Raw genomic sequence first — 17,639 nt, 5'->3', positions numbered from 1 at the left:
AACAGAGGTAGAGACAGGCGGACTTCTAGGAGTTCAAAGTCTATGCAGTCTACATAATGAATTCCAGGCCAGCTAGGGCTATATACAGTGAGCCCCTGTCTCAAAAAAAAAAAAAATTTTTTTTTAAAGATTGATTTATTATGTATACAGTGTTCTGCCTGCATGTATGCCTGCGTGCCAGAAGAGGGCACCAGATCTCATTACAGATGGTTGTGAGCCACCATGTGGTTGCTGGGAATAGAACTCAGGACCTCTGGAGGAGCAGCCAGTGCTCTTAACCTCTGAGCCATCTCTCCAGCCCAATAATAAATCTTTTTTAAAGGACAAAACATAAACAAACAAAATAAAACAAAACTGACCGTGTACTATTTTGTCTGTTTGCTGGCTTTCTTTTTTTGGTGGTGGTGGTGGTGTTCAGAGACAGGGTCTCAGTATGTAGTTCTGTCTGTCCTGGATCTTACAATGTCGATCCAGAGATTCACCTGCCTCTGCCTCCTGAGTGCTAAGATTAAAATCCTGCACCATCATGCCCAGCTGTGAACCACCCAGGTTCCATTTCTGGCACCCACATTACATAGCTCACAACCACCAGTAACTCCAGCTCCAGGGGGGATCTGATGACTTTGGCCTCTGTGGGCACCAGTACTCACATGCATGTACCTACACACAAACAAACACACACACACAATTAAAAATAAAAACAAAACTTTAAAAAAAACCACAGAAATGCAAGATTAAAAGGGGAGGAAGGCAGCCCTAAAGCAGAGGGCTCAGCAGAGACCTTGAGAAGAAGGCACAGGTCCTACACACACTGTCATCTCCGAAACGTCCTCATGTCTGTCCACTCACCTTAACCTCTAGGGACTGCAGGTGGCCTGAGAAGGCTGGGCTGCTGTTGTAACCAGATGTGATGCCAGAAGACAGGCTTCCATCAGAGCTGGTGCACGGGGAGCTGGAGTTGGCTAGAGTTTGCAGTTTTTCCTCTTCCTGGGAAGAAGACAGAAAACTAGCCTCTGATGATACACCCTCACTACCACATTCTCCCCCCAACCTTCCCTCTCCCTCCACAGCTGCTACCACTCACCTCCCAGAGCCTGCTGCTGTAGCCTCCCACCTACTTCCCAGAAGCCACCACTCTGCATGCTTCCCCACATCCCTGACTCCACACAGAGCCCTCTTCCTCCCATACTCTGGCTGTGACCAGAGTGATGACCCCAGCTGTGGGCTAGAAGCAGAGCCCTGCACCCTCCAAGTCTATCTAGAGACTCACAGGCTGCCGGAGTCTTAAGAGCTGGCCCAGGCTCCAGGCCTGCCCTCCAGCAGAGGCTCACCTCCTCCCTCACCTTCAGCAGCTGGGAGATGATCTGCTGTCGGATTCTCAGCTTTTCTTGTTCAGTCCGCTCCCTGAGCCGAGCCTGAGCCTGAGCAATCTCTACCTTGGCCTCCTCGCGGGCCTGATGATAGTCTTGAAGCATTAGCTCAATGTCAGAGGGTGGGTGGGCTGATCTTGATGCTGGTTCTGGGATCCTAGGGAAGTCCACAGGGTGAAAAGACACTTCTAACACGATGAGTGTGTAAAGTACGGTCCTGCCCACCCCAGCAGGTTCAGCATGCCCTCCTGCTGTCCACAAAGTCATCGTTCTATTTCCTTATGAGGCTTCTAGAAAGGGAGGAACACGCCATTCTAAGACCCAGGCACACAGACTTGCACAGTATACGAGTCCCTCTGTCTAATACTGTCCCACGACTTCTCTCTGCCCACCTCCTTCTGCAACCCTAGATCCCATCCCCTCCTATACATCCTATTTCCCAGACTCCTACATCTACCTCAGTTTATCCAGAAGCATGGAAAAGCCTCTGGGATGTTCAAATTCCAGCCCCTGCTCCCACAGATTCACCCTTACCTAGTGGTCTCCACGACATCCTTCCTCAGCTGCCGCAGGTATTCTTGGCGTCTGCTGGGCAAGTCAAGTTCCCAGGTGGGAAGATCCTTGCTGGGCAGGAAGCCGAACTGTTTTTGGGGACTGAGGCTTCTTGTTCGACGAAAGTTATGAAGTCGCTCAGCCCTCTCCCTCCTGAGGGTCTCTATAGTCTTTTTCTGCCTGAGACAAAATGTAATTGATCCACTGAAGTCAGTCTTACATGGCCTTCACCCTCAAGTTCTCTGACTCTGTGGAAGATCCCTGAGGGGGGCAAGGGCAGAGCTAATAGCTCACTGTTAAGTTTCCTCAGGTGGGTCCTGTTTTACCTTGCCTACCCTTACCCTCCAGGCCCAGGGCCTACCTGGTGGAGCGCTCCTCCCAAGAGGACAGAGCAGGTTCTTGAGGAGCAAGCGCCTCCCCTGTCCTGCTCTGCAGCACCTTCAGCAGGGCATCTGTCTCCCCGAAGCCACGGTGTAGTTTTGCTTCTGTGAGTTCCACACTGAGTGAGGGTTTCTGGATCCCAACTTGCAAAGGGATGTGCTTCAACCGGGGCCACACAGGATTCTGGCTGTTGTCATCAGAAGATTGCAGGGGCCTTTGGGTTTGGTCTCCAGAACTGGAATCACACCCAACCCCTCCATTCTCACTGACATGTAGCTCTCCACAAGACCCATCCCGAACTCCATACCAGTTATCAAATTTGTTATGAACTGGGAGGTCCCTCAGGCTGTGATGCTGGAGATCAGGGGCCACACACACATGTGAATCAGGGCAGAGCAGCTCCACAGGTTGGCAGGCCTGAGGTGGCTCTACCGCAGGATTTCGAAGCCCTGTAGTATCGGAGACAGGACAAGGGCTAAGGGGCTGAAGACCTCTCCAGGAAGAAGATAGATCCAGACTGGGCTGTGGCTCCACTATAAACACTGAGCTCTCTTCCTCACTTGCTGCCCTGCCCGGCCACTGACTTGGCCTCCTACTGCTCCGTGGACCATGCTCTATGGAAGCCACCTTCTCAGGCCCGAAGCTGTCAGCTAGCTTCAGGCTCTTGTGCCTTGGTAGAGGAGATGTCAGTCTGCTTTGGTCTCCAGTGGTGCTCCTGGGCTGAAGTTGCAGAGGGGCCTGCCCTAAGAAACTAACTTGGAGACTAGAGCTCTGCTCTGGGCTGCATGGGGAACTAGAATCAAATGATCTCTCAGAACTCTTTTCTAAGGGGCTCTTGCCTTCTCTATCTAGAGACTCAGCTCTCTGAGTGACAGCGGACTCATTAATGGCTTGAGAATTATCCATTGGAGGTCTTGGGTTACCAACAGTAAGGTCAGGACTAATGTCAATCTCCTGGAAGTCTTCAAGAGGATGAGCTGAGGGAACTGATAGAGTCCAACAGGCTAAGGGGTTGCTCAACTCCTGGGTGCTGGCACTAAATGTAAGGATTGGAGAGGAAGCCCTGTCCACCAGCAGGGCACTCGAGGAGCCCAGCTTCTCCTGGGTGAACTCTGAAGCTCCAAGGAAGAGCCCTGAGTGGCGGGAGATGCTGGAACTGTTGACCACCATGGAAGATTCCTCTGGCTGCAGACTGGGAGGTGGGGAGCCATCAGTAGAAGGTGGGGGGCTCACAAAAGTAAGGTTCTGCCCAAGATGGGTTTTTTGAAACCTCAAGTGTGGTGAGGGCACAGGAGGCCTCTGCAGCTTATAGTGGGTATTTCCTTCATGGTGATCTGGGGTTTCTGTTTCCTCTGCCCTTTTCTTCTGAAATACCCCTGGGACATATCCCTTTTCTTGAACCACGGTAGTGACACCTGAGTCCATCACTTCAAGGATCACACTGACTTCCTGAGGCTTGACCTCTGGGGCCTGGAAGGGCAGAGGATGTAAGGCCAGGTCCGTCTGAATGCCCTCATCCACAGTGGTCTGAGTAGAACTGTCCATCATGAGGGCCTGTGGGGCCTCACCTAGGGAGTCACTCTTGCTGTTCTGCTCCTTTAGGACCACACTTGGCTGTGAGAGACTCCCAAGCAGCTCGGAAGTGCTGTGCAGAAGCTGGGAGAGGTGGAGAGAAAGATTGTGCATGCTGGTCCAGGAGGCCAGATCAGAGTCCGACACTGACCTAGCGTCAGGCTGAGTAGAGAGATCGGTGCAACTCCAGTAGAGCCTGCCGCCCAGGGTCTGGGTTCCCTGCTCAAAGGTGTTCATCCGGGCCTGCCTCCCAGCACAGCCTGTCTCAGACGGGCAGAGCGCTACAATCTCATCTACTGGAGCTGTGGCACTCTCTCCAGCCAGAGGCAGCTCACTCTGTAGACAGCCTATTTCCTCAGAAGAGTCCTTGAGTGGGGATCTCTTGTCAGGATCCCAAGTTGGGGCAACTCCTTCAGATCCAGTCAAGTCATGGGGCTTCTCCACAGCCAGTGAGGAACTCCTTATTTCCCAGCCTTCCTTTGAACTTCGGTCATTCTCGATACTGCTGCGGATGTTTGGCAGATCCTGATTTGGGGCATAAGTCCTGAGATGGGAGTGAAGTGGGGGTTTCTTGTCATCGAGGGCATTGTCCATGCTGGAGCACTGAGCCGTATTTGATGGTATTAGGCACTGGGGTTTCTGGCTACAAGAGACAGCATCTGCACTTCCAAACACATACTGCTTCCAGCCAATCTGCACAGGTCCCTGCGGACGCCAGGGCAGGACATAGGGGTTTCTGTCACTAGAGCCAAAGAGCGGCATTTCTTTGTCCGCCCGAGAGTGCCGGTTCTCTGGCATGCCCTGGACACTCAGTTTATCTGTCTTCCTTTGCGGGCCCCGTTCCAAAGTACCAGGCATCCAGTTAGTCATAAAATCAGGGGTTGGCATACATGACATGGTAGAAGATGTTGGATAAGGAGGAATGACAGGTTTCGGGGGCCTGTGATCAGTGGGGTTATTGTTCAAAGTACATGAAGCTCCCTGATCGCAATCCTGAGTCTCTGGAGACGTCGACATCGGCTTTTCTGAGGAATGGCCCCTGAGATGTGGGCTCCACAAACTCTTTGGCCCCTGTGCATCTTCATTTGTTGGAGGAGATGCCACACTCAAATTTAATTCTTGAAAAGATAGAGATGAATTGGCCACAGAGAACTGAGGTCTAGGGGAGTACCTGGCATGCTCAGGGCCAGAGAAGACTGCAATCATAGGAACTGAGTGCCTGTGGCAGACAGCAGGCTGCTCCCTTCCAGAGCTGAGTTGGCCTGGAGTCTGAGCAGCAGGCTGTGATGTTTCAGTCTGCCCCAAGGGCAGAGAAGCTAGGTGTTCAAGGTCTGAAAAGACAGTCTGGGCCACCAGAGCCATGGTCACAGCCATCCCTTCCCTCCCACCACCTCTGGGATGAGCGCCATCCAAGCCGCCCTCGTTTAAAGAGGCTAGATCTCTGACCTGGGCATGGTCTTCGCCGCCTCCTGAAGTCTGGTCTCTCTGGTGCCCTTCTTCCTCCCACAAAGTCTCAATCTGAGGGTAGTGGGTGTGTTTTAACCTGTCTATAAAATTGGCTTGGGGACCCAAGCAACTGTGACTCCTGACCTCAATGGAAGATTGTGTCTTTTCCGAACAGCGTCTAGTGGTGTTTTCTAAATGTCCACACTGAGCTGCTATTACCAGCTTGCCGTCAACAGATCCTTCATTTAAATTTAGGGTATGTGGTCCCTGAGTCACCACAGGAGTTTCTGGCTTGGTTTTAGATGCCTGTGCATCCTCCCCTACAGAGTTACCCTTTAAAGTCCTCAGTGGCTCAGAATGTGCGCCTGCAGGACTGGTTGAATAAGCATCCTCAGGGGCAGTGCTGGCCTTCTTCCCTGAAGTCTTCTTCTCAGAACCTTCAGCTGACCTTCTACCAGCAACTATATGGAGGAGGCAATTTGCCTTCCCTTCTGAGGTGGACAGGGAATAGCAGCTTTGAGCTGGAGAGGAGCTAGCAGCTGCAGTGGATGGGTTGGGAATGCTACTGTCTACAGGCCCCAGTTCTACATTAACATGCTTGTGCTCGAGGTCGTGTGCCAAAGACACCTGGGAGTCTTTGGAAAAGCTCTCTGCTGTTCCGTCCACGTCACAGGCCCTAGACGGTACGATGAGAGGTGAGTGGGCAGGATGTACAGCAGCCTGAGGAGCTCCCTTCCTAAGGACACCATCTCTATAACAGGGCAGAGTGGAGGAACAGGAGCAGCAGGCATGAACAGCAGGAGGTGGGGAACCACTTAGTTGAGGCCAAGGAATAGTTCTGTTCTCTTCCTCCTCATAAGATGAGCCAAGGGGCCTGTTGCCTCCGGCGCTCCCCTCGAAGACAAGGCGCTCTTTGGGGTGCAGACCTGGAACCTCTTCTCTAACTCTACTAAGATGCAGGCTAGGTCTTTGATCTAGCAAGGGAGCTGACCTTGGATTACTGCTGTCAGCCTCATGGGCTTCTGCCAGGCGAGAGTCAACATTTTTCCACTTGACAGGATGCCACATGTGAGCTTCTGCTTCAACTTTTCTAGGAGCTCCTGGGTGGACAACACATGGCTTTGGACTTGCCTTCATTTCTTCTAAGGCAGTAGAAGCATCCGAGCACTGAACACGGTCTTGCTTAGGCCCTGAAAGGCCTGCAGAATTATCAGCATTACAGATCACAGACTGACATTCAGAATGGACTGCTTTCCCTTCCTGTGTGGCCACTGAGATTTTACCTGAGCCTCCTCCACATGTACTATACAGTCTTCTAGGTTCCTTATCCTCTGGGATGCTGTCCTGATGACCAAAGGGTATAATCTCTGCAGTTTTCCATGCAGCTAACTGACTTTGCCCATGCAGAATCCTGCCAGGATCATCACAAGAAGTTTGAGAAGGTAAGACAGATACATTTTCTGATCCTACCCTCCCATCCTGTTCTACAGCTGGTATAGAAAGAAGCCCATCTGAGGCCAAAGGATCAACAGAGGACAATGTTCTGGATGTTTCTTTCTTTTTCTCCATGACTTCAGAAGAATCAGACCATCCACTTGCTCCCCCAAACTGCGTTGGTTCTCCGGTACAATGTCTTTTTTCTAGATCTGGGACAATGTGAGAGGAAGCCAGCAAATGATGCCACGGTCCTCTGTCAGTTTCAGGATGGGGCAGATGCTGAAAGCCCCCTGCACTGGGAGGCATGGCTTGGTCTTTCCTCTCAGCAGACACAGCAGATGGAGAGGACATATGCGGTCCCTGGGCTTCATCCTCACTCCTGGTGCTGTCCCAACCTAACTTAACCGTTTGCTCCCGAGGCCTACCAGCCGCCTTTGGAAAACACTCTTCTTGCAAAGTCTCATAAGGAAGGACTGTCCCCTCAGCCACGAAGTCATTAAGCTGCCTCCTCTGTGCTTTTGCCTGTCTGATCTCTGCCAAGATAGCCAGGCATATGGATGCATGGACAGAGGAGTCGGGTAGTAGCACAGGCTCTGGATCAGGCGCCCTCAGTAGAGACAAAGATGTTAGACAAGCCCTGCTAGCAGGCTGGTGGTCTTTGGACTTCTTCTCTGCCTTCTGCCTTTCCTCCTCACTCTGGTCACTATCATCTTGTAAGAGGAAACTGACCCTCTTTTCAGCCTGCCTTGAGACCCTGTTCAAGGAACGGGTTTTTATTTCTTTTTGTACAGTTGCCTCAGATTCAGAACCCAAGCCTCCCTGGGTAGTCAAGACTGTTGAAGTGACTAGCCCTCTCTGGTCTTCTTGGGGGCTGGTGCTTACTGTTATCCAGTCCTCTGTCTCTAGGAGAATGCTCTCCGGTGTAGCAGACTCATCACTAGCTCTCATGACCATGGGTGTCACAGACCCACACCAGGCAGTGTGTGCAGTGCAAGCATCCCCTGTAACACTTCCCTGGGGGCTACTGCTTCTGGCCTCTGCACTGTAATCCTGATGTCCTACTCCAGTTGCCAAAGAACTTCTATTAATTTTCAACACTGTAGGCTCTAACATGTACTCAAATGAAGAGATGCCTTTGGTATCAGAGGCATGCAAACAGCTTCTTAGTAAGCTTGGAGAATGCAAGGGCTGAGGACCACTCAGTTCTCCATAAGGAAGAGCTTCAGAGAAGTCTGTCTGGTTATGGAATGGCGAGACAGTCTCCTGGCTGAAAAATGTCCCCTTACAGTGCTGACTTGGAGCACAAGGTTTCTGGGTCAATGAGACCATATTCTCTTCTTGCTGGTTCTCTCCCTGTTCCACGGTCAGTTCTTCAACTCTTCTGTGAGCTTTTGTATCTTCCAACTCTAAATCCCTTAGGAGATCAACAATTTGGCTTTCCTGAAAACTTTCCATAGTCTCTGGTTCCTTGAGATTTTCCAAGGCCCAAGCCTGGTCTTGGAAGTCTGCTGATACATTTAGCAGCATATCATCCTTCTCAGGAGAGCTCACCACACTGAGCTGCAATGGCGGAGCTCTAGTGAACACTTTCATTCTCCTTGAGTGAAGGGAAATGTTGCTAGACTCTCTGCCAGCTTTGTCCTTCTCCAAAGAATCACACGGACCCCTGGCAAGTCCGTCTACTTCAGGTGATGGGTGTGAGTGTCCACTCTCAGACAGCCTCTCTTGTGCATGTCCCTTTGATCTGAAGGGGCTTCCTATGATTTTCTGGACCTGGGAGTTATTACTGATAGCATTGTTATATTCCATTTCCCTAGCTTCACGGTCTCCAAAGAGACCGTCCTCTATCTGTATTGGAAAAGATGGCTGATCCTCAAAGAATAAGTGTTTTCCAGAACTTCCTGGCATCAGGACATGGTCAGCCCTCTCCTGATCCCAGAGGGCCTGGAGCATAAAATCTGTACTTGGAGTTTGGGGAGCATGAAGCTGCTTGTTGTTCTTGGATTCGATTTCTAAGATGCCAGTTTCCAGCTGCATCACACTCCTGATCAGTTTAGCCATCTCATCGGCATTATTCACTCTTTTATTCTGTTTCTCTCCCAAAAGTTCTTCTTTGGACTTTTTTTCTTGTGACTGCCCATGGGCCTTGCATTCAATAGGCTTTCTTTCCTGAGAGCACATAACTAGATGGCATCTTTCACAGGTATACTGGGTTCCTGGAAGACTAAACTCTTCTTGGATGTCTTTGGAAATCATTTCCCTCAGAAGCACAGTTTCATTCCTCCCCTCCCACCTATGAGTTGGACTCCCACCTCCTGCCATGATCACAGGGCTGCATATTGGACAGTGGAGTGATCTGGACTTCAAAGAAACAGCAATTTCCTCTGGTATGACCTTCTCCAGATCTAAATTGGTGATTTTACCAATGAACTTGGACCTGGCTCCTGAAGAAGGCTGGCTGTGCACACCACAGGCCTGTATCTGTGGTGGGAGTGGGCTCTGCTCTTCCTCACTTGCCTTGGTATCACAAATGAAGAGCAAAGTATTTGACTCCGAGCCGTCCAAGGCAACACTGCAGTGGTGCCATGCCGAGGCCCCTTCTCCTTCCGTGTGGACCGAGAGGCTGTACTTTTTATTTAAAACTCCAAGTTGACTTCCACATTCACAAACTTTGAGGCTGGTAGAAGGGAGATGATGTCTGTTCTGAGTAACAAAACAGTAAGCAGAATCATGGTTTCCTTCCTCTCTCGTATTTCTAGAACATTTCTCCAGTTCTTCAGTAATATCTCCTGTGTTCAGATCAGTTGGCCTCTTTGTTGTTACCTGCTGAGATGAGTCAATCTTAGAATTCTGGCTTTGTGACAACTTGGGTAAATTATTCTTCCAGTGAGCTTTCTGGAGGACTTGATAGCTGTGACCAAAGCCCCAGGCTTCCCTGGGGGGTGGGGATGGCACCCAGGCTTCCCTGCAGGCTGGGATCTCTAAGGCAGTCTCTGTCAGGGCATCCCTGCTTTTGGTTACATAGAATGTCTCCAAGGGAGGTGGTTGCAGAGAAGATGGGAAAGGACTCCAGGGCTCAGAGTGCAGGAACAGCTCTGGACCTGGAGGGAAAGGGCCAGAAGCATCTGTATGTGTTCCATCTGCTTCCTTGGCATGCTGCTGAGAATCTGCCTTCTCTTCCAGCAGGGGGTGCTGGTGGCTGTTGTGACTTAATGGTCTTGGCTGCACAGCAGTGTTTTTCCTAAGAGGGCCAATGGTTTGCTTCCGTGGCCAATGGTTCACTTTGGTGGCTAAGGTATCGTGACTGTGATAAGCCTTCTTCTGGAAGAAATACTGCCCAGAGGACGTTATCAGCCCAGGGTTCCTGCTACCCTGGAGGCACCCTTCCAAGCTGGCCTGATTGACTTCCCATGCTTCTGTCATAGAATTTGGTATCGTGTTTCCTGCTGTACAGGTCTGTGCGTTTATGGATCCAGAAGCCAGGGATTCTAGGTCTGCTGAGTATGCCCCATTGTAACTCACCTTCTCAATGGTACTGAAGAGATCAGAAGCACTTTCTAAGTTGGCACTCAAACTGTCATGGTCTTTCTCTGCTCTTAAGTGCCTGATTGTTGATGGGTGGACTGTAAAGTAGCTGAAATCTAAATTTGTAGATACCCCAGGGCCAACAGGCAATTGATCTTCTACTTTATCAGAAGCCTCAGCCAGGGAGCTAGAGTCTTCCTCCAGAAAGGAGCAAGCTGGCCTGGGCTCTCCCACAGCTTCCAAGACAGAACGAGAGAGTCCAAGGAGGTACTTTCGCTGAAGGGCACCCCAGTTCTTCTCATGAACACTGTCTACATGAGTCAGTGAGGTGGCAGAGGGAGCCAGCACACTTGACAAGTCAGAATTGTGCGACTCTTCAGAGATGCCCTGGTAGGTCATGTCAGGGATTTCTTTGTCCCGAAAGACACCATCAACTCCTGGCTGAAGGAGCCTTTGACTTCCACAAACGGAGGGCTTGGGTGTATCAGAAGCAAAGGTTGTGTGCAAATCTGAATGGCAGGGTGGTTCAGCACTGTCTTGGGGCAGTTTGCAGCTATGTGGCAGGACCGTACCTGGTGGCTTTACTTCTTCGACATTTAGCCCGTGTCTGGGCATCTCATCATGGGGCTGAATTTCATGTACATCAGGACTTGGACATAAAGAATGTACAGTCATTGAGGGGCTGCTGGGATTGACCTTAGAGTCACAAGAAAACCATGAATCCACAGATACCAGGGGGCTCTCTCTTGCAAGCTGCATGCCTTGGAGAGAGTTGGCTTGTTCGCAATAGCTTGCCTCCATTTCTAACTCAGACTGTTCACAGTGGGGCTGGAACTGAGGATCAAGGTAAAATGAATTGCTCTTTGGCAGGAAGGCATTCTGCCTGACTCCTGTTTTATGGTTGATAGGGCTAGACCTGCACATTGCCTCCTGGTCTACTGAAGGTAGGACGGCCTTCTGCAGGTGCCAAAACGTCTCTGTAGGCATCTCATCAGCAGAACCAAGGAAAGGCTCCTTTTGCCTATCCTCTCCCAGTTCTTCAGCATCAATCAGGCTGTCCAAGGAAAAGTTCCTATGTGCTGGAGTGCATAAGCTACTGCCTGAGGGCTTGGGGAGATGTCTCACAGAGACTGAAATTCTGGTCCTTGAATGTCCATGGTTCATGGTGGAATATTCATCCACTGAGTTTTCTGGGGGGCTTTGGTACCCTTTCTCAGCGAGTGAATCCTCAGATAATTGACTGTTGTCACTTTCAGAGTTCTCTGGATCTGGAAGATCCCATTTTCCCTGAAGGTCCTCTGGCTTCAGCAGCTCCTTTGGGACTTTGGCACAGGCATAAGAGAGAGAATCCACTGAGTAACTGCTATCAGTGTCAGATAAGTCCTTGTCCTTTTCTTTTACAAGATCCATTATAGGTCTGGAATCTGTGAATGAGGCCAGCATGTCTGGATCCCCTGTACTATGCTGTCTTTTTAAAGGACTGCCATGAGGCAAATGAGAGAACTTTCTGGCAATGTCTCTGGCCCTAGCTGCCGGCACCCTCTGATGTTTTTTTGATGCCCTGCTCAGAGGAGGTGGTTTGGATTCTGCCTGAAAAGTCTTGCCAACTTTCCCATGCCCAGCTGCTTGCTTGGATCCACTGTGGTAAGTAGAGTGGGAAGTGGTTTCCTTAGGAGCCTTGGAGGTCCCACAGCTCCCTTCTCTTTGCCACCCAGTCTGTGTGTTGCCAGAAGTTGCTAGTCCCTTAGTCCTTCTGGTCTGTGCAGCAGGGGTGTGGGGCCTTGGACCATCCCTTGGCCTTAGCTTCTTAGTCACTGAGCCCTGGGAGGACATCTGACAGGGCTGCTTACCCAATGACTTAGTTTCCTGGCTAGTGACAGACTCATGGCTCACAGTGAGACAGGTGCCTTGGGTAGAGACTCCCCTCCTGGCTGAGGCTCCCTTTGCTGGATAGAGCTTCCTCCAGCCTGATGGATGGAGGCCATTCCTGCCCAGGCACCTTGTCCTTGGAGGGGAAGCAGTAGCCTGGGGAATGGAATCTGCTGATAGGCTTTTCTCTGGTATTTGGTGAGTTGCGTCGGGCACAGGTGGTGACATGGTGGAAGGATCCCAGTTCAGGAAAGCACTGTGAAGATAAGGAAAGCCATCTCAGAAAAGTAATGTCCCCTACGTCCTATCAATATAAGGAATATGAAATTCCATTTAGTTGGCTTTGAAAGAGGGTGGAAAGCAAGACAATGTCACTCACTGTGCCCTACAGGCCTCATCTCAACACATACAAAAGCTGACTTGACAACAGAGCCCTGACTTTCAGAAGTCTCAGATGCATACTGTTACTCAACCCCCGCCTTCAACTGCTTTATCTTAGGAAAAAGTTTAACTGAATTATATTTCAAGCAACTGGCTATGTGAGGAAAGCAGAAACAATTTTAATACTACAACAACTCAAGCAGATGAATCTATGAAGTGGTACCATCTACAGATCTGACGCATTTTGCACGCTTAATATCAAGAAATAGGAAAGGATGACTACAGGAACTTCAAAGACTTAAGAGTGGCAGGCAGTACATAAATTAGATCTTGATTTGAAAAACCAAGACGCACTTGACACAACTTGGGAAAACCGAAGGTGACCAGTTTCAGATTCTATTAAGCTATCAACCTTGATCTTCACGGATATGATTTAGTAGGTATGACAATATATTTTTAGAGGTACATATTTGAAGAAATGGTGTTAAAATGACATTCTGTTGCTTTAAATCCTTTGGAGGATAGAATGGTAGGACTAGAAGTGAATTGGTATGTCTTTATAATTGCTGAAACTAGGTGCTACGTAAGTCTCTCAACTTTTTGCATGTTTAAAGTTTTTCCATAATAAAAAGTCACGTTTTCTGCACAGTTATTTAAAGAACAGAGAGGTGAGCAAGTGTTACAGCAACAGACATTGTGTGATTCTTCTGAGCAAGGCCAAGGATACATAGAACAGGACATGGGCCTCCACTCCAAGTAATCTGGGAGATAACAAGCTCCCACCCTGTGACAACAGAAAGGGCATGAAGAGCAGAGGAGGGAGATCCAAACTGAACCTGGGAGTCCTGTGTCAGGTCAGGGGGGAGGCAGCCTGTGGGGTCAGGAGGCCTGTGGGGTCAGGAGGCCTGTGCGATCAGGAGGCCTGTGGGATCAGGAGGCCTGTGGAGGCAGGAGGCCTGTGGGGTCAGGAGGCCTGTGGGGTCAGGAGGCCTGTGGGGTCAGGAGGCCTGTGGGATCAGGAGGCCTGTGGGATCAGGAGGCCTGTGGGATCAGGAGGCCTGTGGGGTCAGGACATAAAGGAGACCACATCTAGACAATCCAGGTCTAAATACTCATGAAATGAGCTAGGAGCTAGAGCGGCTCAGCAAGAATACGAAGCAACCTGATTGTGTAAAGACGTGTAGACATGTGTAGACAGAGGAAAAAACACCTCTCCGCCTCAAAGATGAAGAAGCCCTGGGAGTAAAGAACACTTCCTGGGCAGCTGGGTAACACCAGCCACTGCTCCTGGTGCACATCACTGGTACCTGCGTAGCTGGGACAGGCGCTGGCTGCATAGCCTTTGGAGGCTCAGAGAGCTGCAAGTTGTCCATCTGCTTCTATGCTCAGAACCTGGGCCTGAGGTGTTAGAGCTGGAGACCCACCTTGGGGCCTTGGAGGCACCATCATCCTGGAGCCCAAAGAGTGCCCTGAGCTGCTCCAGTCTCCTCTGGGTCTCCAGCAGCCTCTGCTTCTTAATAATTCTCTCCAGCTGGAATGAGATCTTTTTCTGCCTGATGTTCCACACTGTAGCCCAAGAAGTGCGTCTCCGCAAGCGCCGCAGCTGCACCACCCTCTTCTGGCTTTGGACCAGTGGGGATGGTGGGGTCTGAGGAACTGTCGGAAGCCAAGCATCAGGTGCCACAAGGGCCTCAAGTTCTTTCTCTTCCCCACTGCCGTCTTCTTGCTGTGTCTCCTGTAAGCAGGCTAGCCAGGTCTCTTCTCTGAGAAGCCACTGCTGGTCTGAGAACCAAAAATACCCAGAGAGAAGGTCAGCAATTTCTGTCTATAGCTGCCTGGACTCAGATATATCTCCAGCCATGGCCAGAGTTGTGAGGAGTGAAAAGGGTTGGATAGAGTGACGTGGCAAGTGAGCGCCAAAGGGCCTCCCTGCTGCAGGGGAGGGAGAGGAAGACACGTAGGCCTCAACAGAACAGTGGACAAGTGGGGCGGGTGGAGACGCCCAGACAAGGGTGCCACTGCAGGGTGTCAGCAGAAGGTGGATCATTCTGAGGGGCCATAGAGAAGTCCACTGGCTTATTTCCAGCCCCCTTGTATGAGCTTCTGGTCTCTAAAAGAGAGAGAACACCCAGTACAAAAGGTTCCATCCTATCCCAGAGACAACAGAGGCCAGAACACAGAAGGTCGGCAGCGCGGAATTGAAGGCGGGCGATGCGGGCACCTCAGACAAAGGCACCTACTGGCTCTTAGCTGCTGACTGCTCTGTGTCTGGTCCAATTCTGGCTCCTTCTGAACTCTACTCTGTCCTTCTATGGCTTGCTGCCTCAGACCCTCCACGTAGCACTGCTGTTGCTCGGTCTGGGCTCTGTGGGATATTTCGCCACTTCTTGATGTCTGCTGGTCCTTGTCACACTCCTCTTCTAGCACCTTCCTATGACAAAAGGTCCAGGGTTACCCAAGCAAACCAAACTCAGGACAAATCGGTGGGAGACTTAAGTCCCTCTGAGAGTACTCCTGAATTCAACAGGGTAGGAAGGGCTTCAGACAGCTAACAAGATGGGACAAATAGGTGTGTTGTCACAGGCAGCTTATGAAGTCATAGCACAGGAGCAGAGAACAGGAATCCATCAGACTACCATATTCTTAGAATTGTGGGCTTAGCAGAAACCTAAATTCCCTTTCATAAGGAAATCATGAGAGTAAAACAGATGATTTTTGTTGTTGACTTTTTTGTTTTGTTTTGTTTTTGAGACAGGGTCTATCTATGTAGCCCTGGCTGTCTGGGAACCTACTATGTAGAACAGGCTGGCCTTGAACTCACAGAACTCCACCTGCCTCTCCCTCCTGAGTACGGGGATTAAAGGCAAGTGCCACCACCATCTGGCTCATAAGGAAATCATAAAACAAATATTAAAGGTGTAGGGTAAAAGGGCCAGCCAAAGAAACATACTTTGGCCCTGAAACCAAAGCCAGTGAAAGACACACCCTGGCCCTGAAACTAGAGCCAAAAGGTTAAATAGGGCCAGGGAAAGAAACATACTTTAGCCCTGAAACCAGAGTCAAAGAAACATGCTCTGCCCCCGACCAACTCAGCACAGAAACCAACTAATCCCTGTGCAGGAAAATCAACCAATCCCGAGCACAAAATCCAGCCAACCCAAGCTTGTCCAAGCTCAGGGAACTCCTACCCTGAACAATCTTCACCCTGGACAAACTCTGCCCCTAAGAGATCCTGTATAAGCCCTGTGCCTGTTCAGTTTGCTGCTTCCTTTTTCCACTCTGGCAGAGGCAGCCACCCTCCTAGATTCCTCCCTCCCAATAAATCTCTCTTTTCTTTTTTTAAAAATTAATTTATTTATTGTATATACAGTGTTCTGCCTGCATGTATGCCTGCAGGCCAGAAGAGGGCACCAGATCTCATTACAGATGGTTGTGAGCCACCATGAGGTTGCTGGGAATTGAACTCAGGATCTATGGAAGAGGAGTCAGTGCTCTTAACCTCTGAGCCATCTCTCCAGCCCTCAATAAATCTCTTGAATGAGGTTTGGGTGAGACCTTCTTTCCCTGGAATCTAGCAGAGCAGAGAAGTAACATCTTTTGCGGGAGCAGAACTGTAACACCTTTGCTGGGGAAACCCTCCCCTGCTGGAGCAGAGGTGTTACACTCTGGGGGACCTGGGCAGAGCTGTAACACCTTTGCTGGGGAAACCCTCCCCTGCTGGAGCAGAGGTGTTACACTCTGGGGGACCTGGGCAGAGCTGTAACACCTTTGCTGGGGAAACCCTCCCCAGCCAGAACAGAGGTGTTACACTGGGGAAACCATCCCCTGGAGCAGTGCTTTTCCTTTCGGGACTTTGTGGTACTCCTTGGCTCCCAACTGAGAGGATCCTTTTCCATGTGAGCTGAAATGCTTATAAAAGGTACAAAAAGCTGAGTGTGGTGGCACATGCCTTTAATTCTAATATTCTGGTGGCAGAGGCAGGAGGATTATGAGTTTGAGGTTAGTTTTCCTGTCTCAAAAATAAATAAGTAAAATAAAAAATAAAAAATAATGCTTAGCTAAATTAAGCAGCTCTGTCTAGACTGGGGAGATGGCTCAGTGGATAAAGCATTTGTCATGTGAATATGAGGACCAGGGTTTGGATCCCAAGAGTAGCTACCTGGAATCCCAGCCCCTGGAAGGCAGAGGATCTCCAGGGCAAGTTGGCTAGTCTAGAATTGGCAAGCTCTGGGGTCAGTGAGGGACCCTGCCTCAATAAATAGAGTGGAGCCACTGAGAAACACTGATGTCAACTTTAGTCCTACATATACCAAACATGTGTACATGCATGTATATACATACAGAAGAGCTCTGGCCTTTAAAAATGAAAGAATTAGGGTTTCTACTAAAATTCCTCCAGGAAATACAGAAAAAATTTCAGAAACATTGAGAAGAAATACTGTTAACCCAAAACATTTTGTACATATATTTACCTATGTGGTGCTTGTATTACCACTTCAAACTTGAGCCACAGTAATGGCTGAATTGTAAATATAAACCTATCAGTGAGGCCTTGACAAGCCCAGCTAAAACCCATAGAACGCCAGATCCAAGAGGCAGAGTGGGGTCCACATGTTCTGACTCCCCCGGGTTACTCCGTGTCCTTCACTGGGTGCTTCCCCGGCTCTCAGATTTACAACTTGCATTGTCATAGGAGAGCCTCTCATTCCTTCTAGGGAGCAGCAGCTGCCCAGCTCAGCTGGGGTTGCAAGGGAGACTGTCCAGGATGACACAGTGTGTTTACCCAAGCTGCCACAGCCTCAGCCGGAAAGGATGCCTCTGTTGAGCACATTTCTCAAGTTCCCTGGGTAGGTGAAAAAGAAAATAACTACGCTACATGCTTGGATGCGGTACCAAAATCAAGTTCTCATTACCAGGCAGCCAAGGACCTATATCTAACGATGGCTGCCTTTCATCTTAGATAGCTCCAACATCCCCTAGATACTGCCTGGTCATCACCTACTTGCCAGGACTGCTCTACCCTCTACTCTCTCTGGCACTCTACCTCTGCTACCTCAGGGCCTCACAGAGTCTGCAGCAGTGAGAGCTTCTTCTGGGTTCTAGACA

The 17,639-nt window shown here is 50.0% G+C and overlaps 1 protein-coding gene across 6 annotated transcripts in view; it reads right to left on the bottom strand.

The window, feature by feature from the left end:
• The window catches only part of Stard9 (StAR related lipid transfer domain containing 9), a 100,761-nt gene that overhangs the window by 11,412 nt on the left and 71,710 nt on the right, over nt 1-17,639 (bottom strand). For 3 of the 6 annotated variants that reach the window (XM_052722454.1, XM_052722459.1, XM_052722455.1), the window contains 6 exons: nt 14,774-14,964; nt 13,841-14,315; nt 2,284-12,408; nt 1,905-2,102; nt 1,344-1,527; nt 850-987 (listed from right to left, as the gene is read on the bottom strand). In XM_052722454.1, coding sequence (XP_052578414.1) covers nt 850-987; nt 1,344-1,527; nt 1,905-2,102; nt 2,284-12,408; nt 13,841-14,315; nt 14,774-14,964 — 11,311 coding nt within the window. The remainder of the gene's footprint in view (nt 1-849; nt 988-1,343; nt 1,528-1,904; nt 2,103-2,283; nt 12,409-13,840; nt 14,316-14,773; nt 14,965-17,639) is intronic. The other 3 variants (XM_052722456.1, XM_052722457.1, XM_052722458.1) reach the window with 2 other exon arrangements.

Source organism: Peromyscus californicus, unplaced genomic scaffold (assembly GCF_007827085.1).
Source record: "Peromyscus californicus insignis strain IS unplaced genomic scaffold, ASM782708v3 Scaffold_7__1_contigs__length_154581171, whole genome shotgun sequence".
NCBI lineage: Eukaryota > Metazoa > Chordata > Mammalia > Rodentia > Cricetidae > Peromyscus > Peromyscus californicus.
Note: the sequence above shows the minus strand (reverse complement) of the source record. Positions and strands in the feature narration are given on the sequence as shown.